Source organism: Equus asinus, chromosome 22 (genome assembly GCF_041296235.1).
Source record: "Equus asinus isolate D_3611 breed Donkey chromosome 22, EquAss-T2T_v2, whole genome shotgun sequence".
In the NCBI taxonomy this organism is placed as follows: Eukaryota; Metazoa; Chordata; class Mammalia; order Perissodactyla; family Equidae; genus Equus; species Equus asinus.
The window spans coordinates 22,006,528-22,025,315 of NC_091811.1; the positions used below are offsets into that span (position 1 = coordinate 22,006,528).

The 18,788-nt window shown below is 32.7% G+C and overlaps 1 protein-coding gene and 1 pseudogene across 4 annotated transcripts in view; one reads left to right on the top strand and one right to left on the bottom strand.

The window, feature by feature from the left end:
- Window positions 1-1,050: 1,050 nt before the first annotated feature.
- Window positions 1,051-18,788, bottom strand: part of LOC123279887 (killer cell lectin-like receptor subfamily I member 1) — a 33,159-nt gene continuing 15,421 nt past the window's right edge. The window contains exons 1-7 of one of the 4 annotated variants that reach the window (XM_070494787.1): window positions 12,951-13,532; window positions 10,314-10,592; window positions 8,129-8,206; window positions 7,917-7,985; window positions 2,192-2,343; window positions 1,749-1,852; window positions 1,051-1,216 (exon numbers count right to left, since the gene is read on the bottom strand). In XM_070494787.1, the coding sequence (XP_070350888.1) occupies window positions 1,105-1,216; window positions 1,749-1,852; window positions 2,192-2,343; window positions 7,917-7,985; window positions 8,129-8,206; window positions 10,314-10,527 (729 nt within the window). In that variant the 5' untranslated portion in view covers window positions 10,528-10,592; window positions 12,951-13,532 and the 3' untranslated portion in view covers window positions 1,051-1,104. Of the gene's footprint in view, window positions 1,217-1,748; window positions 1,853-2,191; window positions 2,344-7,916; window positions 7,986-8,128; window positions 8,207-10,313; window positions 10,593-12,950; window positions 13,533-18,788 lie in introns of those variants that run through there. The other 3 variants (XM_070494788.1, XM_044756090.2, XM_070494789.1) reach the window with 3 other exon arrangements.
- LOC106834124 (TGF-beta-activated kinase 1 and MAP3K7-binding protein 2 pseudogene) lies at window positions 16,971-18,366 on the top strand (annotated as a pseudogene).

The following is an 18,788-nucleotide window of genomic DNA, read 5'->3' on the forward strand; positions in this document are numbered from 1 at the left end:
AATTCCAACTCCTAGCAACTCTATGTACAGCATAGAAGAACCATGCTGGGTCTTTGTTTGCACCATCTTCTCACCTTCTGGTGCTATATCAGACAATGCTCCGCTGCCATTCACGAAGTTTTCATGGCCAATTTTTTCAGAAGTGGATGGCTATGGTCTTTCTTTGTAGTCCATTTTAGTCTGGAAGCTTTGTGGAAACCTGACCACCATGAATTGACCCTGATAGTATTTGAAACACCATTGGCATGGCTTTCAGTATTACAGCAACATGCGGCTGCCAAAATATGACAGAAGACAGGTGATGTGGTTTCATGACCAGGAAAAGAACCTGGACTGGAGCAGTGAGAGCACCAAATCTTAACCACTAGAACACCACTCTAGCTGGCTACACAGTGCATTTGGCCAAGGGGCAGCACAGAAATATTGGAAGGCAAGAGTCAGAGTATTTGCAGATTTTCATAATGCAAAGCCATGTTGGTACATTTCAAGTTACCAACATGAAGATACTAAAAGCTGAGTTGAGAAGAAACGAAGAAATGTGAAAAATTGGCTCTCCAGAACTAGTGCCAGATAGTTTCACTATTATTATTACTATCACCATCTAGCAATGGTAATGGTTTCTGACTGTTGCTAGTCTCTGAGTTTCTTAATCTTTCTTACCTTAAATTTTATTTATTTCTTGTTTCCCCATTAAACCTGTCCTGACCACTGCAAGTAGTACCTTCATTAAATCTTTTGAGCAATCTGAAATGGTGTCTGTTTCATGCCAGAATCCTAACTGATAGAGAAACCTTTCCTGTCTTTGTATTGCCATGATTTAGCAAAGATGTTTAATTCACAAAAGATGTTTTATAACTTTGTTTGATGAATTGATAGTAATGTGTGCTTTGATAGGGAAGATAATTACCCCCAAGGAATTTGTGGGTAGCAAATTTTCCTCCCAATACAATTTAAAGTTTAAAAATGTAAATAAATATTCTGAGTTCAAAACAAGTTTAGCAATAACTTATAAAGCATTTTATAAAAGCAATAAATAACCAAAGTATTTTGTAAATGTTTTTATTAATTAGAACTCAATAAGAGCATGCGTTAGTAAACCAGCTGCTAAATACTAAACTCGCAGACATAACTTTTCCGAGATGAACAGTCATCCGCATAAACATATTTTCCTTCTATATATGCACAGCTATGGTTATCTCCTTTCAGAAATTTTAATCTGTGTAAAAAAAATTAAAAAGCAAGGTGTGGTATCTGAAAATGTCAATTTTAAATGCCAACCTTAAAATTAGCAAGAATAAACAACATGAAAAAAAATAAAACAAATCAAACAAGAACAAAATAAAATAACCTGAAGATTGACAGTATTCAATAGCAAAACATTAAACCTAACAGAATATTAGACAGTGTTTAATCCTACCCTGCTTGTTTACTTAGAATTATGAGTCAAATAACAAATAATAATAATGTGATAGAAGTTTATAAACATAATTTATAAACTCGCCTAAAACTATGCACAAATTTCTTCTAAGAGTCCAGTAAAGTTAAAAATGTAAATATCCTAAAGATGAGATTACTTAGAAAGGGCTGGCAATTCTCTCACGATTATTTCCTACATGTTGATCCTCAAATACCATGGTTCTTTCTTTTTCTTAGTTGCTCTTTCTATGCCTTATACAGGTAACATACACACACACACACACACATCCCACATACACTCAGAAAAGTCCAGTTATTTTCACTGTACTTACACACTTTGGATCCCTTTGATGCCATCTTCCCATAACCAGAACCCATTTGTTTCATTGATTTTGAGACCTATCCATCCTTTCATTTGAAAGATTGATAAGATTTCCTATTGGGAAAAAAATCATAAATCAGAAATGTGTGCATACTATAATCCTCTCCTTTCTGACTCAATGGTTAATAAAAGGTCTTCCAAGGGCTTGTACACATCCACTTGGTAGTAATAGAATTTTTCTCAAGATATCCTATTTGTTAATGTTCTTTCTTTTTAGCATTAAATGTTCAAATGATGGAGTTTCTCTAATTTCTCCATAAGAAAATTGGTCTAAGTAAGAAAATATCTTATACTTTTGAGAACTTCAGGTTTCCCACATTATGGGGTTAATCACTAATGCTTCCAAACAAATACAGTTACAGTATAACACAAAAGCAGAAGTGTCTGCCCTACCAGCTCTTCATTGATATCTATCTTCAGAAGATGGGAATTCAGCTTGGCACAGGCAGCATGGCTCTCTGGCCAGGTTTTGAGTTCACTGGAATGATGATAACAGCTATTTCCAAATCCAATCCAGTGACTTGAACAAAGATCACAGGAACATTCTAGAAAATATAAACATGCTAAATGCATGTTCTGTACTATGAGTAACTACTATTAACACAATTACTAGATCTTTGTGTTTGTTACACAGATAGATATTAAATAGAAAGCAAAATTTGAGCATTGTTTGTAACACTTCTGAGTAATTTTATACAACCTATAGCTAACAATAATCATATTTTGCTGATTTGACTTTTCAGTTTAAAAATTGTTATGAAATTGCACCTATAAGGAAGGTACATTTCAAATAATATTATAAGCATGTTTGACATGACTAAAATTATGCATGCATATTTAAATGTCTAAACTATATAATTATACAAACAAAAAAGGCAATTAATAAACAATTTCAATTTTCTTCAAGATTACTATTGATTTTAAATACATACAATAAAATTCAGTAATTACTTTAAAACTTGTCATTTAACTATTTAATAAATATATACAATTTTCATATTTTTATAATCTTTTTATCATCATCAGAAATACAGAGTTAAAGTTGCTTTTGTCCTAAGGAAGACAATTGCATTTTCCCCTCTCTCTTTTCCTCTCTCTCTTTCTGAGGAGAAACATTGGTTTACATTCTTCTCATCAAGGTCATTTTAAATACTGATATATATTTTCAGAGGCATAAAAACATATTATTTTGCATCTTTGTTTATTGAAATGACATCAACATATTTTTCATTCAACATTATTTTTGAAAGAAGTATACATGTCAAGGCAAGTAGATCAAGACCAATAATGTTAACATTTGTATAATAATAATATATGTATCATTACCTATATATGATTATTATTATATATGTAGTGGTGTATATATATATCACAGATATCCAAGCCTTTGAGTTTAATGATCAATTTTTAAATTTTTTTATCTTTTTCATGAATTTTTGTAACAAACATCCTTTTACATGTCTGCTAGTGTATCTCTACAAGAATCTATGTGAGATAAATAGTGAAGAGTAAAAAGTATAATTTTTAAAGAAACCCTATGTTTGATTTTACTCACCTTAATTTCACCAACAGTGTATGTCTTCCTTTAATCTGCTTGGTATTTTTTAACATTTTCAAATTCTCATATTTTTACAAATCTATACCAATCTTTCAGATTTTAAATAGTATACCATTATTTAATAAAAACATTTCCTAATTGCCAGTGAAAGTGAGCATCTTTCCTTATAATAACTATACTTTGAATTTCTTCTTTTACAAATTTCTTTCATTCATATTTTTGCCTCCACCCTCACTCTACGTGTTATGTTTTATTCTTTTTCTTTCCTCTCCGTCATGGATTATTCAAATACATAGGTTCCCTTTGCAGTCTTTCCAAAACAATTAAGCTTACTGAACAAAAATACACTTCCTAAGTGATTTGCTGTGTCAATTTGCTGTCCATTGTGAAATAATAACCAGAATCACAGCATATTATTTTCGTTACTTTAATTTTCATGTTCCCACTCTTTACTCACCCTTACTGAACTGGATTTTCCTCTCTCAAATAAATCTTCATCCCTTTAGTCCTTGCCTCAGCCTCTGTTTCTTAAAACATCCAGGCAAAGACTAAGTTCCTGTTTGGTCCTTTTGTAAACATCTGTCATATTTTCCATATCAGATTTTTGTATATCTTTAATTTCACTTTTAATCCCTTTAAATATTTGAAAGACATCTAGTTTTTATTCTGTATCTGACACTTCCATTACCTGAATGCATTTCATCTAGACATTTTCTTTGTTATTTCAACTAAGTACAATTCATGACTTTTTCCCCATGCAATTTGGTATTTTAAATTAACTTTCATATATAACAAATACCTGGGTCTGATTTAGTACTCTTATCTTAGATGGATGATCTACATCTGCTTTCCTGTGGTGACCTGGGATCCTCCAAACTCAGCATCCCACAGGAAATGCAAGTTTACATTCTAAGTATGCCTGACTAGGAAATTACAGGGAGGTCTTTATATTCAACTAGAACTTGAGCTAACATAGAATATTTTTCTCATTAACCTCAAGCTTTATGCGATAAACTAATTTTTAATTCTCTTGTTCACGTTAAGTGAAAGCCTCATCCTCTGCCTCTCTTGTAGCTGTTCCATCCAGACTGTTGATTTATTAAAAAAGGAAATAACCCAAATACTGGTAACTTCATAGTCAGTATATCACTCTCATTTCAAACTTTTTCTCCATTTTTAACCCTTGATGATTTCTTTTGTTTTATTGGAAAACTAGATATAAAACTAACAGTTTATTTTAAATTTTCAAAATTTTATCCATCTAGACAACTGAAGATAGGCAAGAGAAAAGGGGAAGCTGGGTTTCATTGACATATAAACATAGACGCCCGAGCTGGTGGGCATCATCCTTTAGGTGAATATTAGAGCAGCAACTCTGGTTCCCTACCTCCTCACAGTAATCTCAAACCTCCTTTCTCTTAGGGGAATAGAGCTTGAGAGGTATCTATTAACCATTAAAGTTAGAAATGCAACCACAGCAGTAGTAAAGAAATAAGAAATAAAGAGAAAAAGGAAGAAGAGAAAGAGGAAGAGGGATGCAGAAATACAGAAAGAAAGAGAAAAAAGCTGACAATATGTTTAACTGAATCCCTAGAAGACAGAAAATAAATAATATGATATTAAATGATTGAGCAAATGTGAGAAGATGACAACGTAAACAGTCAGCATTTGAGAAACTAGATTATTCATTCCTCAAAAACCTTAAGAAGATCAGACGTGGAGTCATAAAATACTGGAGGACAAGCATTAGGGATGGTGGAGATCAAGGATGGATTGAAAGTATGTTCAGAAATATCGTTTGCCCATTTTGCCTACTGAAATTTAACTTCCCATTCTCCTAGTCTATAAGATGAACAGAAGGTAATTCTTTGGGGAATTGAAATCAACAGGCTTAAGATCAAGGGGAACAAATAATTAGAAGGTAGACCTGAAAAACGAGGCCAAAATACAACAGGGCTAAGCTCCATTAGTGAATGGTGCTGCCATTAACGTCTTTTCTCCGAAATAACAGCAGGTAAGTCTATTGTCCCTACAGGCAATAATAATATAAAATCCATCTTTAGATATCATAATTTCCAGAAATTAACATTTTGGGGTTGGGGGAGGAAAGGGGCATGCTTGCAACAAAATGGGCACTTGGCTTCCAAACAACTTACAACCAAGTGCCTTCTTACTCAAACAGATTCCTACTCAGCCTTTTTAATGCAACACTCTAACGTGCATCTAAATAGTCAGGATTGGAAGATATTTGATGAAAGTCATCATCATGGAAAACAAAAACATGAAATTTAAAAATGGAGAGAAAATAGAAAGGGCAAACTAAAAATCCCGAACAAAATCAATATATGTAAAATTATCTGAAATACATAATTTGGGTTCCTTCAATGATGAACAAGTTCCTGTAAAAAATTTTAAAAACCAGAGAACAAAATCCGATCTCTTGGAAAATAAAAATAAGATAATTAAAATATGGGAGAGGTACAAGCTAACGTCTGAACCAAAGCAGACTAGAACAAGAACAGAAATGTAGAAAGCAGGAGAGGAAGATAATAAAACAAAGACAACTGATAAAATTACAGAAAAAGAATCCCAGAATAAAAAAAGGAAAAACTGCTAAAAAAGGAAATAGAATGGAGAAGGCTAACAAAGAAATAGCAAAAATTCAAATTAATAATCCAGCAAAAAATCAAAATAATAATTCAATTTTAAGTAGCTATGACTGTAGACTGAAAGAACCCACGGAGTATACAATTAAAATAAAAAATAGAAATAAATAAATAAACAACTTCCACACAAAAGCATATTATTGAGACATTTCAGAAGAAAGGAATAAAATAAGAAATAAGGTAAAAAAAACTTGAAAGTAATTTTAAAAATGTCACCAAGGATATCATATAAATACTGTTACACTTGTAAGTACATTGAAGGAAGAAGAAAATGAAATCATATCTTATAAAATGCATTTTTTCAACCAATAATATCTTATAAAATGTATTTTTTCAACAAGAGAGCAAAATAGAAAACCTCTTAAAGATAATTCAAAGACTCAAAAATATATGTCCCACGAGCTAATTCTAGGAGGTCACTAAGTTCTGAAAGAAGCAAGTAATGGTACACAAAACCTATAAAAAATTAAAATACGGAATCCATGTAGGATTTATAACACACAAAAAAAAAACAGTAAAAGAAATCCTGTGTAATTGAGCAGTTTATCTACAGTGCAGTTAATCCAGATTTGAAATAGAGACCAAAGGGCTTTAGGAGAGAGGTCATCATGTGATCATGACAGCACGTTAGGGAGAAAATGGGAAACAAGAATGGAAAGCTATGGCCATTGTTTTCTTACTAATAATGATAAGAAAACAACTTATACTATCTAAAATGAATAACTCAAAAAATAGCAGTATAAGCGTATTATTTTGAAACATAGAGGTAGTAAAGAAAGAGCTTGAAGAGTTGAGAGCATTTGCCAGTGCAAGACTAAGAGAGGAGGATGGGCAACCAAGAAACCATTGCCCTTAATTAGGTCTTTCTGTACTATTTTTAAATCAACTCTATTGAGGTGTGGCTTACATACAATAAAATCACTGCTTTGAAGTATATAATTTGATGAATTTTGACAAATGAATATTCCTTTGTAACTACCTCCCCAATTAAGATTTAGAATATTTTCATCACTTCAAAAGTTCGCTAATATTCCTTCCCAACTAATTCTCCCACACTCCCACCTCACCAGAGCAGCCATGGGTCTGATTTACATCACCGTAGATTATTTTTTAGCAACTCATATAAACGTAATTCTTTAATATGAACTTTTCTTCATCTAACCTCACTCAGAATAATGTTTTTGCATTTATCCAGTTTATGTGTATAAGTATTTCATTCCTTTTCATTGCTGAGTAGACCCTTATATGACTAAACCACAATTTATCAATCCATTCAACTGTTGATTAATATTTAGAATGCTTACAATTTTGAGTTATTTTAAACAAAATGTCTACAAACATTTGTGTATGTGCCTTTTGTGGACATACGTTTTCATTTCTCTTGCTGAAATGTTTAACAATGGAATTGCTGGGGATGTGTGCTAGTACATTGGCTCCAAATCCTTACCAACACTTGTTTCTGTCAGTCTTTTCAAATTTTAACCATGTTAGAGTGTGTGTAATAAAAATTCACTTAATTTTCATTTTTCTAATTATTTCCTATTTGGTTGATTTTTATTTTCAAACTAGGTGAATAGGAAAAAAAAACACCAGCAATATGAATAGCTAATATTTGGCATTTAGCATATTTTAAATCTCATTTTTCTCCTTATAATAATAAAATCACAAACAACAGTTACCTCATCTATATAATACTTTGGATCTTTTCACCTTCTATTGTGTCGTCTTTCTTATTTTACTCAACAAGACTATTTCCCTGAGAAGAGATTGAACATAGATAAAACTGCATTTGTTCATCATGATTCATTGAAGGTCTATGGGTTTCAGAAAAATGTAACCTTTAGCCTCAGTAATCAGAAGCAGTAGAAGTTGACTGAACAAAGTTAATACTTACCACCATTTTTAGAAGGTAGACTGGGAATAAGTGCTATTTTTTGGTTTTGCTCTTCTCTGGTAAAAAATACTATGACAAAAATAATGGTAGTATTAGTACTATTTAGGATAAAATTATTAAAACAATGTAAAAATTCAGTCTTGATAACAAGTTAATGAAATATATTGCTGATATACTTTTTGTAACAACAAATTACTTTCTCGATCACTTACAGTTTGCAAGCAAGACACCCACTGTTGTCACCAAGATTATACACAAGACCCCTAGACTCCCAGTTGTTGCTTGCCATGCTATAGATAGGTAGTCAGACAATAAAGAAAACAGAAACAATGATTAAGTTTTATCATTTCCTAGAAGTCATCAAATATGAAACTTAAAACCATTATATCTCACTCTCCAAGGGCAACTATATATTTTTCTAATTTTTAATGTGTTTGTCCTGAATAAAATTACCCCTTAGCCACAATGAGAACACCAGTTCTTCGATACCCAAATTTCCTTCCTCACTATAGCTCCTTCTTGACCTCGTTTCTCCCCTATCTCATTTGAGGCCCAAGGTATGACACCTTAACCACTCTCACCAGCATCTTCCAGCATCCTTTGCCTAGTGTTCTACGAATTAACACTGTGCAATCCTAAAATGTACTCTCTTTGCTGTCAAACTTGGAAACTAAATACACCTGGAAAAAACTTATCATGCAAATAAAATATTGAATTCTAAATTCCATGTGAATATTAATATTCTTATATTAATCAATCAATCAATTTTTTAGTCAAGGGGAAATAACTAAATGCATCTTTTCCTTGTTGAGGTAAGAAATACTTGTCATAAATTTTACCAAAGAAATCTGGGAATATTTACCAAATTTTAACCTAGACATATGAGACAAGGAAATGCTGCTATAAAAAAGTGATATTGGATTGAACATTGCAGGAAAATAAGAACTAATTATTTCTTGAAGTATGATTCCCTTAATTTGTTCACCCCATAACTGCATATATATACACATTACTATTCATATATTCATAGCTTATTGTCATTACCTTCTTTTCGTTTCAGAGGATGAGCAATTTGTCCAAGTCTAAACCTTTCTTATGGCCCCTTTATTCCACAACACCCCGTCTCCTCTAGAACATTTATTCTCTAAGAGGAGATTTCTCTTCCTTGCCAGTAACTTCATCATCTTTTTCTATAAACTTTGCCAGATTAGTCTAAACATGTGCTGAAATCTCTCAAAATTTAATATAATCCCTTGTCTTGATTCAGGTCTTTCATTTTTTATTGCCATTTCTCTCATGTGTTTTTTTTCAGCCATAATTGTGAAAATACTTTCTGAACTCGTTTTATTCCTAAATGCAAGCTAAAGTGCTTTCAACCCCTTAACTCTTAGTTGCAGCTTATATGATTTTCTCCTTAATCAAATAAAAACTTCAATTGCTAAATCCAAGGAAATGATTTCCCATATGAACTTTACTAGACCACTATTCTTAATTTGACAGAGTTTATTTTCTCTTTCTCTCTGGTCATGTACTCACATGTACCTTCCTTGGGTCTTCCTCTGCTCAAGTCTTCCATTCTGCTTTTCTCTGTGTAAGACTTTACTCACATTATCTCTACCTGCAATCTTAGCTACTCATTTAAGTCTTTCACAACATTTTCTAACCTCTCCCTGGAGCTCCAGCCTCTAAAATCTGATTTCATTATGAACATTTTCCTCTGAACTATAAGACAATTCAAATGCCATATTTGATCTGACTTTTACTAAGTTAATCACTATTTTTCTTAATAGTGGGTAAGATGACTAATTTCCTAATCACTTAGTCTAGGAAACTTATTACAATATTATGCTCATTTCACAACTTTACCTCTTGTATCCAGTTAATCATGAAGTGTTAAAGGTTTTACCTCCAAAATATCTGTTTTTTAAATAATCTGTCTTTGTTCTAACAAATTCTTTTAGTTCTTTGAATATAAGTGGTTATTTCTCCTTCATTTTTGTAGGTCTCAAACTCCAAAGCAGGCCCACAGGAAAATTCCAAAAATATTTGTAGGGCTGAATAGGACTAAACTGGATTAAAGGCTAACATCAAGAACTATTTTTTAAATAATTTAAAAATAACATGAAGAAGCAGCAATAGAATGTGTGCAATCTGCATAGTTCTCCCAAGTAACGCAATTCTGTTGGAGTTTGGGTCAACGATATTTTGGAGGAAATAAAAATATTAAAGGACTATTTCAGAGACAAACTATTCATGGCAATATCCTAAAAGAGTTGAGGAGAGTGTTGAAGATAGGAAATTAGTGCAATGTGGCAATTTTATAATGGTTTTGAGAGAAGCAATCTTCTAAACCCAAGAATCAGGATCCAGCTAATAAGAATACGTATATTACTGTACCTTTTCTTTTTTTCCTAGCAAACCTTCTTTCGTGCTGTAGATGAGAAGAGGTAAATTTCAGTTCCATGAACTTTACTTGCTCTTCACTTGATATGACATTGCTCTGGTCTGTCTTGGGTATTCTTTGCTTCTGTTGAGACTTGGGAAATTTCAATTCTGTGTATGTTACCTCTTGCTTGTTTGCAACATCTTTGTTTTGCTTATTTTTAAGCATCTTTTTTCCAGAAGACAAGTTGCTTCAGTTCAGTCTTGATAACTTACTGTGTTTCTCTTTAATTTCTAAGCAATAGAAATGTAAGGAAAAGAGTTTTGATCATTGTCTCAGATCAGACAGTGAATAACGCACTCAATCTGATGCACAAGCAAACATTTAGGTATAGTACTGATGAGGCAAAAGAGGTAATAAATGTGGGTCTAAATCACTCTCCTAACTTCTCAATGTTCCTTATTCAGAAGAATAAATTTACCCTCCTTTGATAAAGTTAAATATTTCATTTCCTCTTGAATTAGCTTTGAAAGGAGTGGATTAAGTATATACGTTTTTCATTCTCAGCGTTCTCTGTATAATTAATAAGGTCAATAATGTGTGGGCAGTGATTAAAACACAACTGCATTAATGAAGAATTGAAAATTTAAATTTGATATCAATGCTCTATATTTCAAACGAGGTTGATATAAAACATTATATGACTGAAATAATTTATTGTTCAGTGGATTCTGTTACTAGCAGAGAGAAAATTCATCTCTTTCAGGCACTAGGTACATTCTACATTTGCAATCTGCCAGCCTGCCACCTTTCTTCTACCTAATCAGACCATTTTCGCTTTTACACACACACTCACACAGAGAGGCACACACATACAGACCATCTAAGTTAATGAGACAATGCCAGTGAACCACCAAAAATGAATAAAGAAAATAAAAAAGAAATTTCTAAAATCCAATTTATTAAATTTTCAATCTTATTATTATATAAAGAAACGCAAGTTAAAAGAATAGACAATTTTCACCTATGAGAACATTACATAATTGAAGCAACTGATATTTTTTGAATTGGCAAATGATTGTAAGCACTAACTTATCAATACTTATTAAAACACAAAATATGCAGGCTTTTCACTAGTAATTCAATTTTAAACAACTTACGTTACAAAATTTTTTTAAATATTCAAAGTTATGCAGCACAGGTATTTTGTTTTTATTTTGTATGAGTTGGATTAGAAGAACAAAAAAATTAACACAGAAAATGTTATCAACAGAAGTGTTCACAGTTAAGGGAGTTGTTAAATAAGTTGTGACACATCTACACCCAAAAACACCACTAACTGTTTAAAATGACAAATATTCTTGATAGATAAAGTAAAATAATAGATTTATAATATGTTATGTTTGCAATAGTTACTCATATGTAGAGTTTTGGCAGATTTACATTACTTTCTATTTTATTGAAAATTAAAGAACATATGTTAAAAGCTACTTAAAGGTAAAATTTTGAGTACTTAAAAATATTAAATAGAAAATATTTCTATTTTCTATTAAATTAATATTAAAATATTAGATAGAAAAGGTCTATATCCATGATTATTTCCTAAGAGTAAACTTCCAAAAATTTTTTTAAATTAAGGACTTTTTTATACTTCCTCAACTTGTTTTCTGAAAGTTTTTGCCAGTTCATATATATCCACCAGCTGAAATGGTAGTTGATTTAAGGGTATATAGGGAGTGTAAGGATGTTGCTGCTTAAGTATTTAAGAATTAAACTATTTGTTTTGGACCAGAGAAGGAAGGAAAATAATATTGTTACTGAGAATAAATAATGGAATAACTATGGTCTAAGGAAAGTTTAAAAGTGATAGAATCAGATGAAAATTGACTTAGATCACTAATTTCACAACACATACTCAAACAAATTTTACACAAACCAAAATGTTAATTGTAAACCATGAAACAATAAAACTAACAAAGAATTAAAAGAAAATATGAGTAGATAATTATAACTTTCGTGTCACACATAGATGAGGAAAAGAGTTATGTTGAGTTACAGGCATCATTTTATTGATAATGCAAAGATTTTTTATTACCAATAAGCACATTAAAAGACGTTCATTTCGTCACTAATGATAAAAATACAAACTAACAAATTATTCATGTACATTTTCACCCATAAAATCAGTAAATGTTTATAAACTAAATGTAATGACAGAGTTGGACAATGTGCAAGAAAACAGACATTCATTTACACTGGCTTCTGCTTAATCTAAATTTTTCCTTTCTGGAAAGTAGTTTGTCAGTAGGTATCAAAACCAAATAATGAATATACCTACTGATGCAACACTTCAAAGTAATGAAAAAGTGATGACTTATTCAATAAAATAACTTGAGAAAGGAGGCTAGGTAGTCAGAAAAATAAAATAAGAAAATTTTGAGCAAAGAAAGAAAACAAAATAGAAGAGGTAGCTGGAATCATACCTCACACTATTGTTTATAAAATGAACATGTACCACATTTTTACAGAAATGGCTTTTTCTCAAACTATTATTAAATACATTTTGAGTTAATAGTTGAAATTAATATAAAAAATGACATACACTTTTAACATTTTGAGAGAAGAAAATAAGCAGAAGCGATCATACTCACCGACTTGAAGAATAAATTTGAAAATAAATTTGTAGGTAAATAGGTATGAAACAATGTAAAATTTTTCCCGACTAGAATTAATAAAATTATATAGTAGATAATCTGATGTAAAAACCTCCAAGAAAGAGTTTAGGTTAAAAACAATCTAATAATGACTTATGGTATTTTGTTAATCAAATTGTGTGTGCAAAACTGCAAAGGAAGTTCTCACATAACTGCTGGTTTGTAGTTTGACTCCCCCACAAAATGCCTACAAGGGAGTGAAAATCTTGCTTTAGCATGCCGTGACCTTTGGCACTTTGAAAGCTATTTCATAAATTATAGACCCTTCAATTTAACATGTATGAGAAAGATACTAAATTTAAAGGCTGCTTAATGAGAATACCCCTATAACTAGTCTGAGGGCTTACAGGAAAAGAAAAATAAACCAAATTGCATGTTGTATTTCAGGTTACATGGAACAAGAGTACCATAGGATACAAGGAAAAGTAGGTAGATTTTTCAAAACAGAAATTATATTTTTGACTTTCTTGGTTAAATTATAATAAATGATTCCCAGCGATAGTTGATATTGCACCTCATAGCGTGGTGACTATACTTTGCATATTATAGCATATAATATAGTATAATACAGTCTGGTATCTTATAATAAATTACTATATAATTTGAAAGACTTCAAAGGTCACTAGACCATAGATATAAAAGAAATTATCTTATTATAAATTTCCAAATTCATCTCTCTTGTTAGTTTCTATCTGTTGACTCAGAACATAGTACTGATATCATTCTCCTCAAGCCTCTTTCATTTATTTATGAATCTCATTAAAGTTTATTTTCCTTCTTCTCAGTGTTGCCTACATCTTCCCAGGCATCCTCTTTATTCACCAGTGATGATGAATCACAGCCTTCCAATCCATCAATGTCCATGTGCATGATCCTTCTACGTCTTGGTCACTCAGTCTCCTTGCCTCTTCATCTCCAAGTAACTTCACTCTGCTTCAGCCAATCACTCTCATAGGAACACTTTGGTCTTTGTCATACCTTTAAATGTTTCATCTCAAAAATGTCTTATTGAAGTCTCCCATCCTTCACAAACACCCTTATCTTTCTAGCTTGCTTGTTCATCTCTTTCCAACATGAAATATTTTATCCCATTAGCATCACCAGTCCTGTCTCTAACTCTACTTTGTTCTAATATATCAGTATTCTTCTTCCTTCACTTTTCTCCATGTCCAACTTGATTCCATAATATGTTTCACTTCTGCTAACACAATAATTCCCTTGAACTTATTTTGGTCCCATTTGATCAACAAAATTACTACCCTATATGTGAAATTAATTATCTGTTTCTGTCAATGCCTGAGAAGCCAAGTGCTTTTAGAATAAGTCAGATTTATTGAAATATAAGTTCACTGTCAGTAACATGAAATTGTTTTAGTGCTGTTAGGATTCCTGTTACTTTTTTCAGGTCACCACAATTTCGCATTCTCTAAAGTTAATCTTATCACACATTTGCCATTCTTAAAAAATCTCTAACTCTTCCACATCCCTTGTTATTCTCAGAAGATGATCTATATCACAGATAAAAAAAAGCCACCCGATTGTCAGACTGAAAATCTGTCAGATTTCTTTCTATATACACATGCATTTTATATTCTCTTCTGTTCAAAAGACATCCTCTTCTTCCTCTTCAATAAGGCCAATTTTGTCTATATTTGGATCTGTCCACTCCTGTCACCCAAGAATCATACACTATTCATCATTCCTCTTTCCTTTTGCCTATACAATGTTTTCTTAGTAGTATCCCTGGCACCAGCTTACAATTACATAGAATTTTTAACCTCATTAGATTTCAAATCCCAATATACCTACTATAGTTGAACAAAATACTAACCATAAGTAATATACATAAGGGATGGAAACATGAAAATGTATTTTTAACCTTAGAGAAAGGCCAAGAAATATAGAAAATAAAGACAAATTTTAAAAATAACATATCTGCCTAGACAAAAGGAAAACAAAATATTTATAATTTATATAACACAGCGATGTATAGTCACATATATTAAGAGCATGTACAGATTGATAAGAAAAAGATAGCTAACTTTCACAAATGAGCAAAAAGTCTGAATAGACATTTAATACATCCACATGTACAGATCAATTAAAAATGTGAAAAGATGCTAAATTCTCACTGATAATAAATGAAATGGAATTTAAATAAACCAAATATCACTGATATTGGCCATCATATTGGCAAAAGTTAATGAGCTCCTATACTAGAAAAGAGACATCCTAAGATTGGCAAATGTGTTCTTTAGAGGTTATTTAGAAAGGTTGAAGCATACAAACTTACAGATTTGTTCTGCGTATAAATTTCTTAGAGTAAATAATAAGGTAATAATTCTGGGGAGATAAAAGTCCATAAAAATTTTTCAGGCATCACTAACTGTCTTTTCAAAAGGAAATGTTTAAATATATATTTCATTTCAGAGAACATTGCAGTCATTTCAAACAATAAGGGCAATGTATATTTCATGAGATTGAAAGAATTCCACTATTTATATTTTTAACGAAAAGCCCTTTGTTTAACAATATAGCTCATTCTGTGTTAGTGAGAGAGATATGATCATGCTTTCGGGGCAAAAAAGAAAACCCTTTATTTCTTAAAATATGAAAAATAGATATCCTAAATATGTTATAATATGTAACTTATACTATATATGTTATATTATGAGACATATATATAAAACATATGATGGAGTCTAATAGTAATATAATCACTTTCTTCCTAGAATGGTTAATCAGGAGTCTTTCCCACCATAGAAAACACCAGTTCAGCTTTTAAACAACAAGTTTGCTATTTTTTATTTCCAGTTGTCTCAGAAATGGAGCCAAAAAAAATAAGACATACTACTTTAAAAAATAATGGGGACTATCCATGGCAAAAGAGAGCAAGAGCTGGGACTGGGAGAGAGGTCAGGATGGGGGAGTGGGGACGAGCAAGGGAGGAGGATTGCTTGCAGATGGAAAAGGGACCACAGGAACTGGAGTCTACGATTAGCAGCTTGGGAGTGATGATCTCATCCAGCCACATTATGATCTGTAGCAGCAACTGCCCTCCCCTCTTCCACTTCTCTTCCTCAGCTGGTCAATAGGGACTAAGCAGGGTGGAACCCAGTGCTGAGGTGTCCCCTCTGTGGGTGAAATCTGAAGGAGTTGTGTTGCTGTAGGCAGCAGGGATAGGAAAGAAAAATGCTTGGATTGAAGAGATGAGTACTATTTCCACTAAAGGCCTAGAATTGCCTCCCATACAAAAAGCCTTAATCAAGAAACATGCAAATATCCTAAAAGAAAGCATCAAATTGATTTTCAGGTTTTTTTTTTTTCTTTGAGGAAGATTAGCCTTGAGCTAACATTTGCTGCCAATCCTCCTCTTTTTTTCTGAGGAAGACTGGCCCTGAGCTAACATCCATGCCCATCTTCCTCTATTTCATGTGGGACGCCTGCTACAGCATGGCTTGATAAGCGTGGGCATTTCCACACCTGGGATCGTAACCAGCAAATCCGGGCTGCCAAAGCGGAATGTGGGAACTTAACTGCTGCACCACCACCGGGCTGGCTCTGATTTTCAGATTTTTACATGACCTGTGACTTAATAGTGTACAGGGAAATTCTATCTATGCTAAGTCTTACATTACAACTTCAGGTTGACCAGCATTCTGACTGGGTTTCTCAATGTAATCAAATGACAATTCTGTTAACCCAAAGGACCTGAAGTTGTTGTATCCAGGTGTGTGTTACAAAAACATAACAACTGGGATATCTGCTGTGCAGCTCTCTCCCAGGAGATTATAATGTATCTTTATTGTGGATGGACTACTATCTACCAAATGATTCTGGAATTTCTGGTCAATGCAATAACATGATTTCTCTCAACTTGTATTTGCAGTCACACAATGTTCACGATATGGAAGAGAAGGGAAAAGAATCGATGGAAGTTGAACCTGAGACAATTCTATGAACCTTTACAAACTGGTCCTTGGCTATTCTAAACCTAACCATCTGTCACATCCCTCAACCCAAGAGCCAAATCAGCAAGGCCACCCAACATATCACATCTGCATGCCCATCAGTTCAGTTACTACTCCATAATCACCAACAATTCATTCAGTAGCTCACAATCTTCTAGCAATAAGCAATATAACATTCAGAATATTTCAACAGAACCTTAAAAATACATTGAAATAAACCCTGAATTACCACAAAGAAACAATTCTTCAAAATTGCATTGCTGTAGACTGCAAGTCTCCAGAAGTTCCTTTTTGGTCAATAGCTAGACTTTAAATAGAAATTAGCCCACTGTTTACACAACTGCCAGCCCCCTAAATGCTGATATGGAGTTATCCGGTAATCAATCTAAGATCTATATTTCAGGTAATGCTACCACAGGAAATGAATAGATCATGTGGAATCAGCCCACATCCTTTATATCCACAAACTCTGGAGTGTCTGCTGCCTTCAAGAATATATCTTGGCAAGTGAGCATAGTTCCTACCTTTATTCATCACCACCCTTCCACAAGCAGAGCCGTAGGCAGTATCTCTGCAACTTCTCCTCCAGTGCTCATCATTCAACCTAATACAAAATAGACTTTCAAAATTACAATTTCTTCAAATAAACCTCCTGTAGTCTCACCAGGGATGGTATCCCTACTTTTGAACTTACAAGTCTAGTAAACCATCCTGGTAATTATATAGCAACAGTATTCAGCATCTTATGGGCCTCGCTTTAGCATGTGTGGATAGAATACGTCAAGCACAAAAGTTGAGAATGACATCTGATGCAGATGCCTACCACAAGCTTTATTGGAACACCAGGAGAGCAGAATGGAACAGCTTCAAGGAGAACTTGAGATTCAAAAGAGAAAGCTGAATAAAGTAAAATCTGAGGTCAATGAAATGAAGAATAATATGACTCAGAGGCACTTAAAAAGATCAAATTTCATATCCCAAATACCCTCACTTAGGGAAATGCAGCAGTTGAGAAGTTATAACAGACAACACCAGATCAAGATGGACTGCTTACGGAGATTGATTGATCTTTTTCAAACCTGAGGACCACATTTTAATCTCAGCACTATCAATAACTTTTATAACAATATAGATTCAATGCCACCAAAACTCAAAGATCAAAAGTTCAGCAACAAAACACCAAAATCTCAAGACATAGAAGATTATCAGAGAGCTCACTATAATTGCGCAGCTTATATCTGAACCATCCAGCCTTAACCCATTGTAAAAAGTGTGAGATTCCAAATTGTTTCTTAGCCAAAGGCCCTATATCTTTTCTAAAACCACAGCTAAAGTTCAAGGAAATATTGTGTCATCAAGAGAAAGGTTTCACTGATATATAGGATGTTTTCAAATTGAAAGTGTGACAAGATAGTGATGTGCTAACGTTAAATGTCAGCCCACAGAGCTAATATCTCAGTATAATTTATAGGTAGTTGAAATTCATGGTATGAAAACTTATATGATGAAAGACCTGGTTATATTCTGCCTGCAGTATCCTTATTAAGGATAATTCTCAACATTTGATATTCAATGCTTGGGTGTTCCCAATAACTTTTTCCCCTCATCTTACTACTGAATTTTGACAAGAGGAAGGAATAGAATGATAGCTTTTTTATTTTTAAACTCTTAGTGAAATACTTTATACCTAAAGAAAAAGAAAAAGATTTAACTATTTAAACTGCTTAGTGCCAATGCATAGGGAAGAAATAGAAAAATCTGTGGTACTCTTGGTCTTTTCTTTTTCTGCCTGCAAACATCTCCA